Source organism: Gouania willdenowi, chromosome 3 (assembly GCF_900634775.1).
Source record: "Gouania willdenowi chromosome 3, fGouWil2.1, whole genome shotgun sequence".
Taxonomy (NCBI): Eukaryota; Metazoa; Chordata; class Actinopteri; order Blenniiformes; family Gobiesocidae; genus Gouania; species Gouania willdenowi.
The window spans coordinates 43243061-43260590 of record NC_041046.1 but is presented as its reverse complement, the minus strand read 5'-3'; the positions used below and the strand labels follow the sequence as shown (position 1 = coordinate 43260590).

Below are 17530 nucleotides of genomic sequence, written 5' to 3'. Positions count from 1 at the left end.
TCCTGTAATTATTTTATACATTGCATCATATGTGAAATAATGTGGTTGTATGTTATAAACAGATATTTGTCTCTGAGCGATCACGACCGTAAACGTTTGGAGGACGACGAGGACCGACTGTTGGCGACTCTGCTCCACAACATGATCGCCTACATGCTAATGCTGAAAGTGAGTGTGTTCATTAAATTATTAATTGATTAATCAAGGGGCGGAGCTTCAAGACGACCTTTTCCAAATGTCTTTTTCAGCTGAACAAAAACGACATCAGGAAGAAGGTGAGACGCCTAATGGGAAAGTCTCACATTGGACTGACCTACAGCCAAGAGATCAACGAGATCCTCGACAAACTCAACAACATGGTCAGGACTCTTATTGTGAAAAATTCTGTTAACAAAACTACTTCCCGTGTGTCAACTCTATTTATTTGTTTGTATTTAGTATTTTTATTTATTTATTTTTTACTGTTAGCATTTATTATTTCTAGTTTACTTATTTAACTATTATTATTATTATTATTATTATTATTATTATTATTATTATTATTATTATTATTATTAATAATAATAATAATAATAATAATAATAATACATGAATACTATTATTATTTATTTTTCTGTGATTTAACTGCTTTAACTTGTATTTCTAACTGATGTTTGTAACCAGTGTTTATATCTAGTTGTAACGAGTTTAACTGGTTGATTTAGACTAGTTTAACTGGTATATATGTATATGGTTCAGACTGGTTTAACTGGTATTTGTTACTGGTTCAGGTTGGTTTAACTGGTGTTTTGTAACTGGTTCAGACTGATTTAACTTGTATTTCTAACTGGTTTAGACTGGTTTAACTGGTATTTTGTGACTGGTTTAACTTGTATTTGTAACTGGTTTAGACTGGTTTAACTGGTATTTTGTATCTTGTTTAGACTGGTTTAACTGGTATTTTGTATCTGGTTTAGACTGGTTTAACTGGTATTTTGTATCTGGTTTAGACTGGTTTAACTGGTATTTTGTATCTGGTTTAGACTGGTTTAACTGGTATTTTGTATCTGGTTTAGACTGGTCGGGAGCTCTCCATCAGACCCAGTGGGAGTCGTCACATAAAGAAACAGACGTTTGTGGTTCACGCTGGAACCGACACCACAGGAGACATTTTCTTCATGGAGGTAACCAATCACAGTTTTCCTCTTCTCCTCTGTTTCTGTTTTTTTTCATTCTTTCCTTCATGTGTTTCCTCTTCTTTGTCTGTCTTCATGTTATTTTCTGTCTGATAACAACTTGTTCATCTTTCTCTTCTTTTTAAATTTCTCAGTTTTCATTCTGTCACTTTTTCTTCATTTTCTCCCTCTTCCTCTTTTTCTTCTCCTTAGTCTTTTTTGTCTGTCACACATATAGATTCTGTTCTTCTTCTCCATGTTCTCTCACACAGACTTTTTACCTTCACGTGTTTTTTTTGTCTTTTATTCAAACTCTCACAGGTTTGTGACGACTGTATCGTCCTGCGCAGTAACATCGGCACGGTGTACGAGCGCTGGTGGTACGAGAAGCTCATCAACATGACCTACTGTCCTAAGACTAAAGTCCTGTGTCTGTGGAGACGTAACGGCCAAGAAACGCAGCTCAACAAGTTCTACACAAAGAAGGTGGGAGACATACGTGAGCCCGGTGAAGGCAGCAGCGTTTACTGAAGTGTCACTGAGCGTTCTCTTTATTTTTCAGTGTCGCGAACTCTACTACTGTGTCAAAGACAGCATGGAGCGAGCAGCAGCTCGACAGCAGAGCATCAAACCAGGTACGGATCAGCTCCTGGACCTCTGATCACATGGTCATAGCACTACATAGTAGGGTCTTCTTCTTCTTCTTCTTCTCCTTCTTCTCCTCCTCCTCAAAGATCAACAGTAGATTTAGTGTAATCTTGTTTTTTTCAAGCAAAAATTTCCATCTGACACTGAATATGTCCTCATATATATATACAGTGTATATATATCATATTTACACTTGTCCTGGTAAACAGGTGGACAGAGCGACAATTCTTGCTCCAAATCTGATGGCCTTCACCTTCTGAAATGGAAATATCTTTGACACGGACTGAACTCTGACACTATTTTTAGGACATTATGATTTCAGGACGTTTAATATTCTGTTAATGAGTCTGATTAGGGAAAGACCATGGAACAGAAACATGTTTTTCTCTGCTTTTCCTCTTTTCTTTACCTATTCCTTGTTTTCCCAGTAGCTAGAATGAAAATAGAAAAGTGAGTGCCCCTCCTGAGCAGTTGTAGGTGTTGGTGTTCAGATGGTGATCATGTTATCTAATGACCCACAACGTCCCCTCAGGTCCAGAGCTGGGGGGTGAGTTCCCAGTCCAGGACATGAAGACAGGGGAGGGGGGCCTGCTGCAGGTTACGCTGGAGGGAATCAACCTAAAGTTCATGCACAGCCAGGTGAGAGGCTCCGCCCACCACACGAAGGCATGAGAATCCGCACTCAGTCATGACGGTTCATCCTGTTCGTGTTCCTCCTTAGCTTCACTCCATTATCATCATCACCATCATCACCATCCCCTCAGCGTAGCGTTAGCCGTTAGCGACAGATTACAGCCTGTTCACTCCCCGTCTCTCATGCTTTTGCTTTCTTTGGATTTGCTATACCTCCCCCCCTCTGTGTTGGTCCGTGTGTGTGAGACTGTGTGCACTTTGTGTGTGTGTGTGTGTGTGTGTGGTGCATGCTTCTCCCCGAGTTGTTCCTCCACACTGGTTATTTTTACATCCGTGGTGCTCAGATCTCATGTTTGTGTGCCGTGTGGGACGAGCTGTAATCTGTGTGTGCTCCGTGAGCACCACACTCTTCACGTATGATGACTCAGCAGAAAACCAGCAGCAGCTTTTTGTCACCGTTTGGTCAAAAAGTATAAAAGAAAATCTCAGTTTCTGTAATCAATAAATAATCCTCCTTGATATTGATAATAAAACACAGGTTATCACTGGCATGTATTATTATTGGTATAATCTAATAGGGTCATTCCATGTGATTTCAACAAGTGGTCCACGCACTTCGGTCTGACATTTTTACCATATGTTCCATACATTTTTAGTTTGATTGGACGAATGATTTTTGAGATATGGACAATTTAGTGAGGGGGTATGTGTCAATTTTCCCTCGTCTTTATTTTTCTTCCATTTTTTCTTCAGGAACTACACCACTTGGAAACTGAAATTTGGTATAGTACACATACGCCCCTCACTAAATTGTTAATGTCTCAAAAAGTATTCATCAGATCAAACTAAAAATGTACAGTGTGCCTATTGAATAATCACATAACAATTGGTAAGAATTTCAGAATTTTTTGAGACCCATGTGCGTGGGATGTCCTGAAAATTTGTTTCAATGACATGGAATGAGCCAATAGTGATACAGTGGTGCAAAAAAATATTTAGTCAGCAACCAATTGTGCAAGTACTCCCACTTAAAAAGATGAGAGAGGCCTGTAATTTTCATCATAGTTATACCTCAACTATGAGAGAAAAATGAGAAAATAAATCCAGAAAATCACATTGTAGGATTTTTAATGAATTAATTGATAAATCCCTCAGTAAAATAAGTATTTGGTCATCTACAAACAAGCCAGATTTCTGTCTCTCACAGACCTGTAACTTCTTCTTTAAGAAGCTCTTCTGTTCTCCACTCGTTACCTGTATTAATGGAACCTGTTTGAACTGGTTAAAACTTGGTAAAAACTCAACTCGTCATGTTTGGAGGAGAAAGAACACCATACCTACTGTAAAGCATGGGGGTGGTAACATCATGCTTTGGGGCTGTTTCTCTGCAAAGTGACCAGGACGACTGATTCGTGTAAAGGAAAGAATGAATGGGGTCATGTATCGTGAGATTTTTAGTGAAAACCTCATTCCATCATGATTCCAAACACATCGCCCGGGCTACGAAGGAGTGGCTTCGTAAGAAGCATTTCAAGATCCTGCAGTGGCCTAGCCAGTCTCCAGATCTCAACCCCATAGAAAATTTTTGGAGGGAGTTGAAAGTCCGTGTTGCCCAGCAACAGCCCCAAAACATCACTGCCCTAGAGGAGGAATGGACCAAAATACCAGCAACAGTGTGAAAATTTTGTGAAGACTTACAGAAAACGTTTGACCTCTGTCATTGCCAACAAAGGGTACATTACAAGTATTGAGATGAACTTTTGTTATTGACCAAATACTTATTTTCCACCATAGTTTGCAAATAAATTCATTACAAATCCTACAATGTGATTTTCTGGATTCTTTTTTCTAATTTTCTCTCTCATAGTTGAGGTATACCTATGATGAAAATTACAGGCCTCTCATCTTTTTAAGTGGGATAACTTGCACAATTGGTGGCTGACTAAATATTTTTTCGCCCCACTGTGTATACTAATAACATACATCAGTGTGAGACTGAGCATTGCTGGGTGCTGTTTAGCAGCCTTATGGTTGTAGAGGTTTCCTTAATAACTGGATTTTCTTTAGTAACTTCAGCTCGATGAGTCACATGTAACTGTGAGCCTCTACAAACATCGACACACACTCCTGCTGCTCCTCCTCACTGCTCCATATCTGCGTAGCAGTGGTGGTTCTTCCTTTAATGTCAGCAAGCAGGAGTCTGAGACCTTCGTCTGAGTCTTACATGTTCACACCTGAACAAAGAATCAAGTCTTCACCCTGACGTGGTTACAGCGTTAATGCCTTGTCCATAACCACCTGAAGAACTTTGTCCTTTTCAAGTTCCCCCATTAGCGCCCACTAGTGTTCCACCTGGAAAGATGAAAAACGCCTCCCCCACATCTTTCAGGGCTTTTTCTGACAGTCAGGAAGGAATACAAAGTGGCTGGTGCACAAACGTGTGTATCTTTCCAGGTGAGGGAGAAGAAAACTTTAAATGTTGTTCTTACTCTGAGACTAAAGGAACTCCATACAGAGACCAGTCCACATGTTTGGGTTAGCTTAGCACGTTGCGACCAGTTCCACATGTTTAATTAGCTTAGCACATAGTGACCAGTCCACATGTTTAGGTTTGCTTAGCACATAGCAACCAGTCCCACTTGTTTGGGGTAGCTTAGCACATAGCGACTAGTCCCACATGTTTCGTTTGCTTAGCACATAGCTACCAGTCCAACATGTTAGGGTAGCTTAGCCCGTGGCGACCAGTCCCACATGTTTAGTTAGCTTAGCACGTAGAGACCAGTCCATCTGTTTGGATTAGCTTAACATGTTGCTACCGGTCCAAAGTATTAGTTTAGCTTATCATGTAGCGACCAGTCCCACATGTTTAGTTATCTTAGCATGTAGTTACCAGTCCCACATGTTTGGAATAACTTAGCACGTAGCAACTAGTCCCACATGTTTGGATTAGCTTAGCACGTAGCAACTAGTCCCACATGTTTAGTTAGCTTAGCACATAGTGACCAGTCCCACATGTTTGGATTAATTTAGCATGTAGCAACCAATCCCACATGTTTAGTTATCTTAGCATGTCGTAACCAGTTCCACATATTTTGGTTTGCTTAGCACGTAGAAACTAGTGCCACATGTTTAGTTAGCTTAGCACGTAGCGATTAGTCCAACGTGTTTGGATTAGCTTAGCATATAGCGACCAGTCCTGCATGTAAGGGTTATTTTAGGATGTAGCTGCGCAAGCTGTGCAGGGTCAAAGGGTAAAGGGGCAGGGCTACAGCACGTTAATTAAGATAAACTTGATAAACTTCTGTGTTTTTGATTTAATTTCTGATGTTTTATCTCTGATGGTTGGGCCATAGTTCACTGCCTCTGACCTTTGACCTTTCCGGCGGGGGGGGGGACCAGGATATTCAACAGGTGGTTCACGGCCCAAAAGAAATGTTGCCATAACCTCAGACAGACCCTAATGTAAAGTTAACAATTTTTAAAGAATGTCTTCTTTGAAGCTCTGCAACTTCATCTTCAAAGCTGAATAATAATACTGAATAAAACCATCCAAACTTAGAAAAAAAAAACAACAGAACAACTCGTATTTATATTTATATCTTTAAAGGAAGTAGTTTTTCCTAATGTATGTAGATGTGATAATTTTTATTTTCTTTGTTTTCCCATAGATCTGACATGGAACTAATGGATTAGCGTTTTTCACATCATAAACGAAATAAAAACAAACATTTTTACATAAATTTATGTCTAAATAAGTTTAAAGTTTGCATTCACTTTAAAGTCATCGTAGCCATCTGTGAGTTTATTTAGCACCATCTGAACCTTTGGGTCCAGATCTGAAATCCTTGTTTACACAACGTGCAGAAATAACCATTGTTAGCTGTAAACAGGTGACTCACACATAAAGATCTGGTAGCTTTATGCTAACATTTAATGGGAAATCCTTTTGACAGGCTAACCGAATTAGCATGGTATGATTAAACACTTTCCCCGTAGCACGTGCTGAGTCAGCATTAATACATTCACTTAACACTCGATGGAACAAAACGAAGAACATGCGAGAAGCTTAAGGGTAACATGAAACCTAAATCAGTCTGACATTTTAATATCATCTAAAAGTGGAGAAAAGACCTAAGTGTTGTTCTAAGGATTTCTGTGTTCCGTCTGAGCTCCGAGTGTCGCTCGTGTTAGAGATCTTTGTATGACGTCACATTAGTTTAAAAAAGCCACACGTGTGAAAACCACAACCGCTCGCATAAAACTCATAGTTATTGAACGGGACGCTGAATTCTTGCACACCGTCACTTTCTCGAATGTATTGAAGAAGGCGGAACCCCTGAGCTAGACGAGAAACATGAGCTTTACAGCATTAAATTCCAACACATTAATAATGCCAGTAACGTAGGATTAGCGCTCTGAATACATGAAGCTCCACAGCCAGAGGTTCTGACTCTGTTGGGGTGGAACACCAACCCTATTTAGCGTTTGATTGGCTCTAGCCTCACCTCATAGAGAACCGCTAGCGCGTCCCGCTCACTATCTGCAGGTTTTATGTGCGCGGTTGTTATTTTCACACGTGTGGATTTTTTTAATCTAATGTGATGCCATACAGTATCTCTTGTTCCACTGGTCCTCTGGTTCCTCTGGCCCTCTGGTTCCTCTGGTCCTATGGTTCCACTGGTCCCTTTGGTCCACTGGTCCTCTGGCCCTCTGGTTCCTCTGGCCCTCTGGTTCCTCTGGCCCTATGGTTCCACTGGTCCCTTGGGTCCACTGGTCCTCTGGCCCTCTGGTTCCACTGGTCCTATAGGTCCTCTGGTTCCACTGGTCTTATGGTTCCACTGGTCCCTTGGGTCCACTGGTCCTCTGGCCCTCTGGTTCCACTGGCCCTCTGATATTCTGGTTCCATTGGTCCTCTGGCCCTCTGATATTCTGGTTCCACTGGTTTTCTGGCCCTCTGGTTCCACTAGCTCTCTGGTCCTCTGGCCCTCTGGTTCCACTGGTCCTCTGGTTCCACTGGTTCTCTGGTTCCTCTGGTCCTCTGGTCCACTGTGGCTTCCAGTGGTCATGACGTCTGCGAGTGTTTGTGCTCTTGTGTCGATAATAATCCAAACCATTTCTCTCCCATGCTTTCTCCCCCTGCAAGGAGCGGAAGGTACAAACCTCTGCTGTGTTCCCTCTCTAGCCCTCACTCACTCCTTTTCTGTCCTCCATCTTTGCTTTTTCTTTTTATTCCTTTTTCCCGTTCTCGCTTCTTTGGGTTGCCAGATTGTGTGTTGTCCTCCTCCATGTTTGCATCCTTTGAAACCTGGCAGCAGGGACTTCTCCTCATCGCTCATGTGTGGAACCGTTTCTTTCTTTATCGCTTTGCATCCCACGTGTAGCTCTTCTTCGTTGGTTTTCTTTAAGTCCTTCATACCCAGCTGTTAAAGACGTGACACATTGATTGGTTTTAACCCTGAGGCGCCGCGCTACAGTTTGTAACCTTTGTCCTTTTCTCTCTGTCTCTCTTTGTTTTTAGGTTTTCATAGAGCTGAGTCACATTAAAAAGTGCAATACAGTGAAAGGAGTCTTTGTCCTGGAGGAATTTGGTAATTACAACCACCCACCAATACTCAGCCTGTACTCAGCACGGCAGTAACTCAGCCTCACCCGTCACTCAGATCAGTGTAGCATTAACTAGCTAACAGTGTAGGATTAACTAGCTAACTAGCTAACAGTGTAGGATTAACTAGCTAACAGTGTAAGATTAACTAGCTGACAGTGTAGGATTAACTAGCTACCTAGCTAACAGTGTAAGATTAACTAGCTAACAGTGTAGGATTAACTTGCTAACTAGCTAACAGTGTGTGATTAACTAGCTAACAGTGTAGGATTAACTTGCTAACTAGCTAACAGTGTGTGATTAACTAGCTAACAGTGTAGGATTAACTTGCTAACTAGCTAACAGTGTGTGATTAACTAGCTAACAGTGTGTGATTAACTAGCTAACAGTGTGTGATTAACTAGCTAACAGTGTGTGATTAACTAGCTAACATGTGTGATTAACTAGCTAACGTGTGTGTGTGATTAACTAGCTAACATGTGTGTGATTAACTAGCTAACATTGTGTGATTAACTAGCTAACAGTGTGTGATTAGCTAGCTAACGTGTGTGATTAACTAGCTAACATGTCTGTGATTAACTAGTTAACATTTGTGTGATTAACTAGCTAACATGTGTGTGATTAACTAGCTAACAGTGTGTGATTATCTAGCTAACATGTGTGTGATTAGCTAGCTAACATGTGTGTGATTAACTAGCTTACGTGTGTGATTAACTAGCCAACAGTGTGTGTGATTAGCTAGTTAACGTGTGTGATTAGCTAGCTAACGTGTGTGTGATAACTAGCTAACGTGTGTGTGATTAACTAGCTAACGTGTGTGTGATTAACTAGCTAACGTGTGTGTGATTAACTAGCTAACGTGTGTGTGATTAACTAGCTAACGTGTGTGTGATTAACTAGCTAACATGTGTGATTAACTAGCTAACGTGTGTGATGGTCAGAGAAGGAAAAGGAGACGCAGAGAGCAAAATAATCTGTAGACATGAGGATGAGCATTGAAAGCGTTGAAATCTGAACAAAAGGAACAAATACATAAATAAATAAAATAGACGAGATGAGATTAGACGACATGAAAATAGAATAAAATAAGATGCTATGATGTAAAATGAGATCAGAAGAGATGAAGTAACATGGAATAATAAAAGAAAAATGAGAAGATGAGCTCGGTGGAGGTACCGTGATGTAAAATGAGAATAGATGAGTTGACATGACATGAGAGGGTGAGATAACAAGAGGTAAGTGGAGATGTCATGATGTAAAATGAGAGGAAAAGATAATATGATCACATTGACTCATCATGTCTATTCTAATCTCATGAGATAAGTAGAGATGAGAAAGTCAGATGCCATGAGATCAAATTTACATGATTAGAAATGAGACGAGGTAAGATGAGACAGGAAGGGGCGGGGCAGAAAAATAATAAACTTGGATAAGTTAAGTTGAGATTAGATAAATTAGTTTTATTTCAGTCTGAGAAGCAGAACTGTAAAAATTATCATCAAACAAAGACAATAAAGATGAGGTTATGAGAGTCTGTGATTGGTGGATGAGGAGTTTTTAAGCTAATGGTATCGTTAGCTCTCAGTAGTGGGTGAGTTACTGCCGTGTGTTTGAGCTTCTCTAAATGTTGCTATGAAAACCTTCATCTCCAGCAGGTAAAGTGCTCTCACCTTTTCTTCTCATCACTCTCTCACTCACTCTCTCCTACGGTCCATGAATGCGTCACGGTGCCTTCATGGCTCCGCCCGTTGTTTCCTGCTGCCTTTGAACTCTGTGTTTTTCTCTCACACTGAAACAGTTCCTGAAACTAAAGAAGTGGTGATCCGCAAGTACAAGACGCCCATGGTGAGTGAGTGACCTTTGACCTTCACATAGAGAACACAGCGTTCACCCCCACATCATATTCAGTGACATTCAGTCACCTGACCAGCAGGGGGAGCACAAACACCATTAATCAACCCAATAATGGACGTTGTGTAGTTTTTAGCTGTTTTAAGTAGGGATGTAACGATTCACTCAACTCCCGATACGATTCGATTCACGATACTGGGTTCACGATACGATTCTCTCACGATTTATTTTACATAATGGGACTGTAGACAGATTTTTTTTTTGGGAAAAAAACTAGAAAATACTGTACTATTTTCCTTTTATTTTTCATTGTCAAAAGAATCCCTTGATAAACTATTCAAAACAATGCAATTTAACTAAAAATAAATCTTGAATGAAATAAATAAAGGAATAATACAAATGAAAATGAAGCCTATTAATTTAAATTCTGGTTCTATAATAAACAATGCAAAACTGCATAATAGTTCTTTTTCTTTTAAAAATGCAACTGAAAATGTATTTTGTGCCTTAACAATTGGACTTTTATGTAATATTTGCTTGGACCAGCAGAGGGCGCTGGTAACACAGTGGTCGGTTGGCATGCAGATATCTTGCAGTGAAGAAGAGAAGCTATGCTAGCAGACAGAGCTAATAGAAAAGCGTGACTTTTACAGATATTCAAATAATATTACAGATATTCTTTCGGTGCTAAAGGGGTAATGAATCATTTATTAACATATGTAAGAGTAGAAGGCAGCCAGAAAGAAAGTATTAACAGACTCCGCCCGCCGCCAACACTTGTGGTTAAAAAAAGAACTGCGATTCAATTTTCAGAAAATCAACCGTGATACCTATGAATCGATTTTTAACTGCCTTAAGATTAATCGTTACATCCCTAGTTTTAAGTATTTAAACTGTAAATACATTTTATTATTGTAATATTTAATATTTCATTTTTATATATTCTTATATAATAAAATTACATATATATAAATTAATATTATATATACATTTTATGTAATATATATTATATATATTAAATAAATATAATACATCTTTTATATATATTTTATATTACATTTTAATTTATTTTTATACATTCTTTTCATGTTAATGAATTAGATATTTGATCAATAATTAAATGAGAGTAATTTTGTATGAAATAATATTCCTACCAAAGTAAAAGCCTGTGTGTGTGTGTGTGTTTTTCCTCCTCAGGCTCATCAGATCTGTTACTCCGTCCTCTGTCTCTTCTCCTACGTGGCGGCGGTGAAAGGGAAGGAGGCGGAGCTAAAGTCCAAGCCGCTGTCACCAAGACCTCTCCCCAGTTAGTCCCCCCCCCCCCCCCCACACACACACACACACATGCACTGTCGACAATCCCTGGTAAAGCACAAACTCCGCCTACTCTGTACATACAAATCCTCGATGTGTGTAAATACTGCAGTGCATGCTGGTCCTGTGCACACCCCCCCCCCCCATGTCTGTGTATGTGTGTGTGTAAATCTGTGGTTGGTGGTCCCTGTATCGGTCGTGTTAGCCTCAGCAAAGCGACGCATGTAAACGCTTCGAGCCCCGCCCCCTTCTGTCTGTGTTCTGTCTGTGCTCTGCATGTTTCCATAAATAAATATTATATATATATACATCTATATATAGTATTTATTTAATATATAATTATATATATACAGAGAATATTGTGCGTTTATTTGCTCGATGTGCAATACTGAATAGGTAGTTAGCCATGAACGCCACACGACCAAACCTTAACGCTCACATGACAGAAAGCTGTGCACACACACGCATACATACACGTGTGTATATATATATATATGTACACACACAAAAAAAGGTTATATATTACATAAAAATTCACCAAAATCAAATTCCTCATCAATGTTTTTGTCCACAAACGGCTGCAGCAGCTTTCTGTCGTGAGATCAACCGTGTGTGTGTGTGTGTGCGTGTGTGCGTGCGTGCGTGCGTGTGCGTCCATCAGCAATATATCTGCACACTCGTGTCTCTGAAAAGGATTTTTGCTGTGATCAGAAACAGTTTTTCTGTGCGGAGAAACCGTTGAATGCTCTTATTCTGAAAATCTGTGTGCGAGTGAAAGCAGATGTTAAACGTGTGATTATTGCAGTGATTAGAGATGATGTTTAAAAAAAAAAAAAAGCTCTGGCGATACAATAAAGTTGTCCCAAAACCATCTTCTGCTGCTGCTTTTAAGAACTTGGAACAGTTATGGGCAACTGGTGGTCAGGGGCCCCACATACGGCCCTCGGCCTCATTTCATGCGACCCACAAAACAAATCCATTACCAATTATAATTTTAAGGAAAGGAAAGGAATTTAAACCCACAAAATAATAGAAATCAGTCAAAGCAACAGAAACATGCACAAAACGTGATATTCATGAATAGGATTAATCGCTGAAATGTTTCTCAAGCAGTATTTCATTCTGTGCCAAAGTTTTTCAAACTAATGCAAGAAATCATAACTTTTAATATTTTTTGTGGCTTTGATTAGTTGTTTATAGTAAATGAATTAGACATAACATTTCTCAAATGTAACAATTTGCACAGAATTAAATAAAAGTAAAGTATTCACATTTTAAAAATTAAATAAATATTTGAAACTAAGAAGTTTGTACATTTGAGTATTAAATTAAGCTCATTCATTGCTTTAAATGAAAATAATATTATAAAGTATTGAAAATGATAAATATATATTTGAGTCAAAAATGCAGATTAAAACTTTTCTGTGTTCAGATAAAGAATGCAACGCTCAGAAATTAAATTAGATTGAAAGTTTATTTGATTCTTATTTACCACAAGTTTCGTAAGAAAAATGTCAGTTTAGTGAAACGGAGCAAACGGTTCAATCACCTGAAGGGTACGATACGTAAACAAATGTTTTTTTAAATTCCCGGAGGGAAGGGCTCGACTGGAGAACAGGGAAAGATCTTTAAAATCTACGTTTGTGCCGTTAGCTTAACCCAGTGATCGTCTCACACCAACCCTCGAATAAATCAACCCACGCTTTGGAGTGAAAGGTTCCAGTGGAGAACAGGGAACATCCTCCACACATGCCTATGACGGATCAGATTCCTGGTGCTGGTTTGTGTGTCTCTGGTCACTGTCGAGCCTGGACGGCCTTGCGTAGCATACGTATGCGGGACAGCGTCTCGTCCCAGTCCAGGTACGCCCCCTCCAGGTGCCTGAGGCCGGACGAAGAGCTGACGTAGCTCCTCCTCCCGTGGAGCAGGCGGCTGTTGTCGAAGGTCACCACGTCACCTGGAAACAGAGAGAAATTTAGCGCGACACCCTTAAAAATCAATTTAGTTTTAAATAATTTAATTAATTTTTAGATTCAGATACTTTCAGGAATACAGAGACTCCTATTGGTCGAGTGTCACCATGGAAACAGGTAAAAGACAACCGTTCAGTCTTAAATTATTGTCTTTAGAAATCCCTTGAGTAACCACTGTCTAGTTCAGGGGGTTCTCAACCTTGGAGTTAGGATCTCATTTGGGTTCACGAGACATTGGGAGGCGGTCCCCAGAAAACTTCAAGGCACGAAGAATGTTTTTGAACATTTTTAATTTTTCTGCAACTACACCAAACTTGCCATATTTTTGCTCCTTTTAATGCATTTTTGCTACATTACTCCCTTTTCTGCACATTTTTTACACTTTCATGACATTTTCAGAACGTATAAACCCTTTCCACCACTTTTTCACCTAATGTCACATGTTGACCCATTATTGTCATAATCTCTTTTAATCTCTTTTCACCATATTCACTGTTTGTCATGCCTATTGTTTGCCACTTTGAACCCTTTTTTTAAACCACTTTTTCTGTCCATTTTTGGTCACTTTAGACCATTTAATTTCTGATTTTTATCTTTAAGATTACTATATACTATGGCCCAAATAATAGTAAACTGCTTCTTCTGTGTAAAGGTGAGTTAACATACTGTACATATTAAACCCAGAGTTCTCCTGCTGCTGTGTAAAAGGCATGTCCAGGGACTACTAAACAGGCTGAGGAGCATCCAGGAAAAAATTCCTTCACTCAGCGAAGATTCTGAGACGCTGACGGGATGACGCAGAAGACGCACCAACTCTCCTGATGAAGAATCTGATGATGCATTCACTGACCTGTTTCCATAGCAGTGTTCATTTTGTTGACTAAAAATTTTCGTCGTAGTTTTCATCGAGTGACAATAAGACTATAACTAATAAAAATAAATACATGAGTGATATTTTTTTTCCTTTTTATAACAAAAAAAAAACATAAAAATGGCCGAAAAAATTTCAAACACCTCAAAAGTATGTGCAAATATAATGCACATACTTAAACAGGGCTAAGAAGCACATAAATGACAAAAAACTAAAATCACCCAAAATCAAAAGTAAGGCTATAACAAGGCATATTTTTTCAAAAATTTCAAAAAAAAAAAAAATTGAGTTAGGACCATCATTCGACCCTAAAAACTACTACAAATATAATGCACATACTTAAACAGGGCAAAGAAAGCAATAAGGCACAAAAAATGACAAAAAACAAAAATCACCCAAAATCAAAATTAAGGCTATAACAAGGCATATTTTTTCAAAAATTTCAAAAAAAAAAAAAAATGACAAAAAACAAAAATCACCCAAAATCAAAATTAAGGCTATAACAAGGCATATTTTTTCAAAAATTTCAAAAAAAAAAAAAATGACAAAAAACAAAAATCACCCAAAATCAAAAGTAAGGCTATAACAAGGCATATTTTTCAAAAATTTCAAAAAAAAAAAAAATTGAGTTAGGACCATCATTCGACCCTAAAAACTACTACAAATATAATGCACATACTTAAACAGGGCAAAGAAAGCAATAAGGCACAAAAAACAAAAATCACCCAAAATCAAAATTAAGGCTATAACAAGGCATATTTTTTCAAAAATTTCAAAAAAAAAAAAAAATGACAAAAAACAAAAATCACCCAAAATCAAAATTAAGGCTATAACAAGGCATATTTTTTCAAAAATTTCAAAAAAAAAAAAAATGACAAAAAACAAAAATCACCCAAAATCAAAATTAAGGCTATAACAAGGCATATTTTTAAAAAATTTCAAGAAAATTTTTTTTTGAGTTAGGACCATCATTAGACCCTAAAAACTACTACAAATATAATGCACATACTTAAACAGGGCTAAGAAAGCAGTAAGGCACAAAAAATGGCAAAAAACAAAAATCACCCAAAATCAAAATTAAGGCTATAACAAGGCATATTTTTTCAAAAATTTCAAAAAAAAAAAAATTGAGTTAGGAACATCATTAGACCCTAAAAAATACTGCAAATATAATGCACATACTTAAACAGGGCTAAGAATATAGTAAGGCACAAAAAATGACAAAAAACTAAAATCACCCAAAATCAAAAGTAAGGCTATAACAACGCATGATTTTTCAAAAATTAAAAAAAAAAAAAAATTTGATTTAGGACCATCATTAGACCCTAAAAACTACTACAAATATAATGCACATACTTAAACAGGGCTAAGAATATAGTAAGGCACAAAAAAATGACAAAAACTAAGATCACCCAAAATCAAAAGTAAGGCTATAACATGGCATATTTTTTCTAAAATTTCAAAAAAAAAATAATTTTGAGTTAGGACCATCATTAGACCCTAAAAACTAATACAAATATAATGCACATACTTAAACAGGGCTAAGAAAGCAGTAAGGTGCAAAAAATGACAAAAAACTAAAATCACCCAAAATCAAAAGTAAGGCTATAACAAGGCATATTTTTTCAAAAAATTCAAAAAAAAAAAAAAAATTGAGTTAGGACCATCTACCATCTTTAGACCCTAAAAATACTGCAAATATAATGCACATACTTAAACAGGGCTAAGAATATAGTAAGGCACAAAAAATAACAAAAACTAAAATCACCCAAAATCAAAAGTAAGGCTATAACAAGGCATATTTTTTCAAAAATTTCAAAAAAAAAAAAAATTGAGTTAGGTCCATCATTAGACCCTAAAAACTACTGCAAATATAATGCACATACTTAAACAGGGCTAAGAATATAGTAAGGGACAAAAAATGACAAAAACTAAATTCACCCAAAATCAAAAGTAAGGCTATAACAAGGCATATTTTTTCAAAAAATTCAAAAAAAAAAAAAAAAATTGAGTTAGGACCATCATTAGACCCTAAAAACTACTGCAAATATAATGCACATACTTAAACAGGGCAAAGAAAGCAGTAAGGCACAAAAAATGACAAAAACTAAAATCATCCAAAATCAAAAGTAAGGCTATAACAAGGCATAAGTTTTCAAAAATTTCAAAAAAAAAAAAAAATTGAGTTAGGACCATCATTAGACCCTAAAAACTAATACAAATATAATGCACATACTTAAACAGGGCAAAGAAAGCAATAAGGCACAAAAAATGACAAAAAAAACAAAAATCACCCAAAATCAAAAGTAAGGCTATAACAAGGCATATTTTTTCAAAAATTTCAAAAAAAAAAAAAATTGAGTTAGGAACATCATTAGACCCTAAAAATACTGCAAATATAATGCACATACTTAAACAGGGCTAAGAATATAGTAAGGCACAAAAAATGACAAAAACTAAAATCACCCAAAATCAAAATTAAGGCTATAACAAGGCATATTTTTTCAAAAATTTCAAAAAAAAAATAATTTTGAGTTAGGACCATCATTAGACCCTAAAAACTAATACAAATATAATGCACATACTTAAACAGGGCTAAAAAAGCAGTAAGGTGCAAAAAATGACAAAAAACTAAAATCACCCAAAATCAAAAGTAAGGCTATAACAAGGCATATTTTTTCAAAAATTTCAAAAAAAAAAAAAAAATTGAGTTAGGACCATCATTCGACCCTAAAAACTACTACAAATATAATACACATTCTTAAACAGGGCAAAGAAAGCAATAAGGCACAAAAAATGACAAAAAACAAAAATCACCCAAAATCGAAAGTAAGGTTATAACAAGGCATATTTTTTCAAAAATTTAAAAAAAAAAAAAAAAAAAAATTTGAGTTAGGACAATCATTAGACCCTAAAAACTACTGCAAATATAATGCACATACTTAAACAGGGCTAAGAAAGCAGTAAGGTGCAAAAAATGACAAAAAACTAAAATCACCCAAAATCAAAAGTAAGGCTATAACAAGGCATATTTTTTCAAAAATTTCAAAAAAAAAAAAATTGAGTTAGGACCATCCTTAGACCCTAAAAACTACTGCAAATATAATGCACATACTTAAACAGGGCTAAGAATATAGTAAGGCACAAAAAATGACAAAAACTAAATTCACCCAAAATCAAAAGTAAGGCTATAACAAGGCATATTTTTTCAAAAATTTCAAAAAAAAAAAAAAATTGAGTTAGGACCATCATTCGACCCTAAAAACTACTACAAATATAATACACATTCTTAAACAGGGCAAAGAAAGCAATAAGGCACAAAAAATGCCAAATAAAACAAAAATCACCCAAAATCAAAAGTAAGGCTATAACAAGGCATATTTTTTCAAAAATTTAAAAAAAAAAAAAAAATCGAGTTAGGAACATCATTAGACCCTAAAAACTACTACAAATATAATACACATTCTTAAACAGGGCAAAGAAA

General features: G+C 37.0%; 2 protein-coding genes across 15 annotated transcripts in view; one reads left to right on the top strand and one right to left on the bottom strand.

Moving 5' to 3' along the window:
• The window catches only part of madd (MAP-kinase activating death domain), a 67200-nt gene extending 55127 nt beyond the window's left edge, over positions 1-12073 (top strand). For 7 of the 13 annotated variants that reach the window (XM_028442980.1, XM_028442985.1, XM_028442983.1 and 4 more), the window contains 10 exons: positions 63-168; positions 249-359; positions 1056-1163; positions 1476-1640; positions 1717-1789; positions 2335-2441; positions 7579-7587; positions 7954-8023; positions 9836-9882; positions 11086-12054. In XM_028442980.1, the coding sequence (XP_028298781.1) occupies positions 63-168; positions 249-359; positions 1056-1163; positions 1476-1640; positions 1717-1789; positions 2335-2441; positions 7579-7587; positions 7954-8023; positions 9836-9882; positions 11086-11199 (910 nt within the window). In that variant the 3' untranslated portion in view covers positions 11200-12054. Of the gene's footprint in view, positions 1-62; positions 169-248; positions 360-1055; positions 1164-1475; positions 1641-1716; positions 1790-2334; positions 2442-7578; positions 7588-7953; positions 8024-9835; positions 9883-11085 lie in introns of all 13 variants that reach the window. The other 6 variants (XM_028442989.1, XM_028442986.1, XM_028442969.1 and 3 more) reach the window with 2 other exon arrangements.
• A 584-nt stretch (positions 12074-12657) lies between these two features.
• Positions 12658-17530, bottom strand: part of bbox1 (butyrobetaine (gamma), 2-oxoglutarate dioxygenase (gamma-butyrobetaine hydroxylase) 1) — a 46576-nt gene continuing 41703 nt past the window's right edge. For both annotated transcript variants that reach the window (XM_028442991.1, XM_028442992.1), the window contains exon 8: positions 12658-13159. In XM_028442991.1, the coding sequence (XP_028298792.1) occupies positions 12999-13159 (161 nt within the window). In that variant the 3' untranslated portion in view covers positions 12658-12998. The remainder of the gene's footprint in view (positions 13160-17530) is intronic.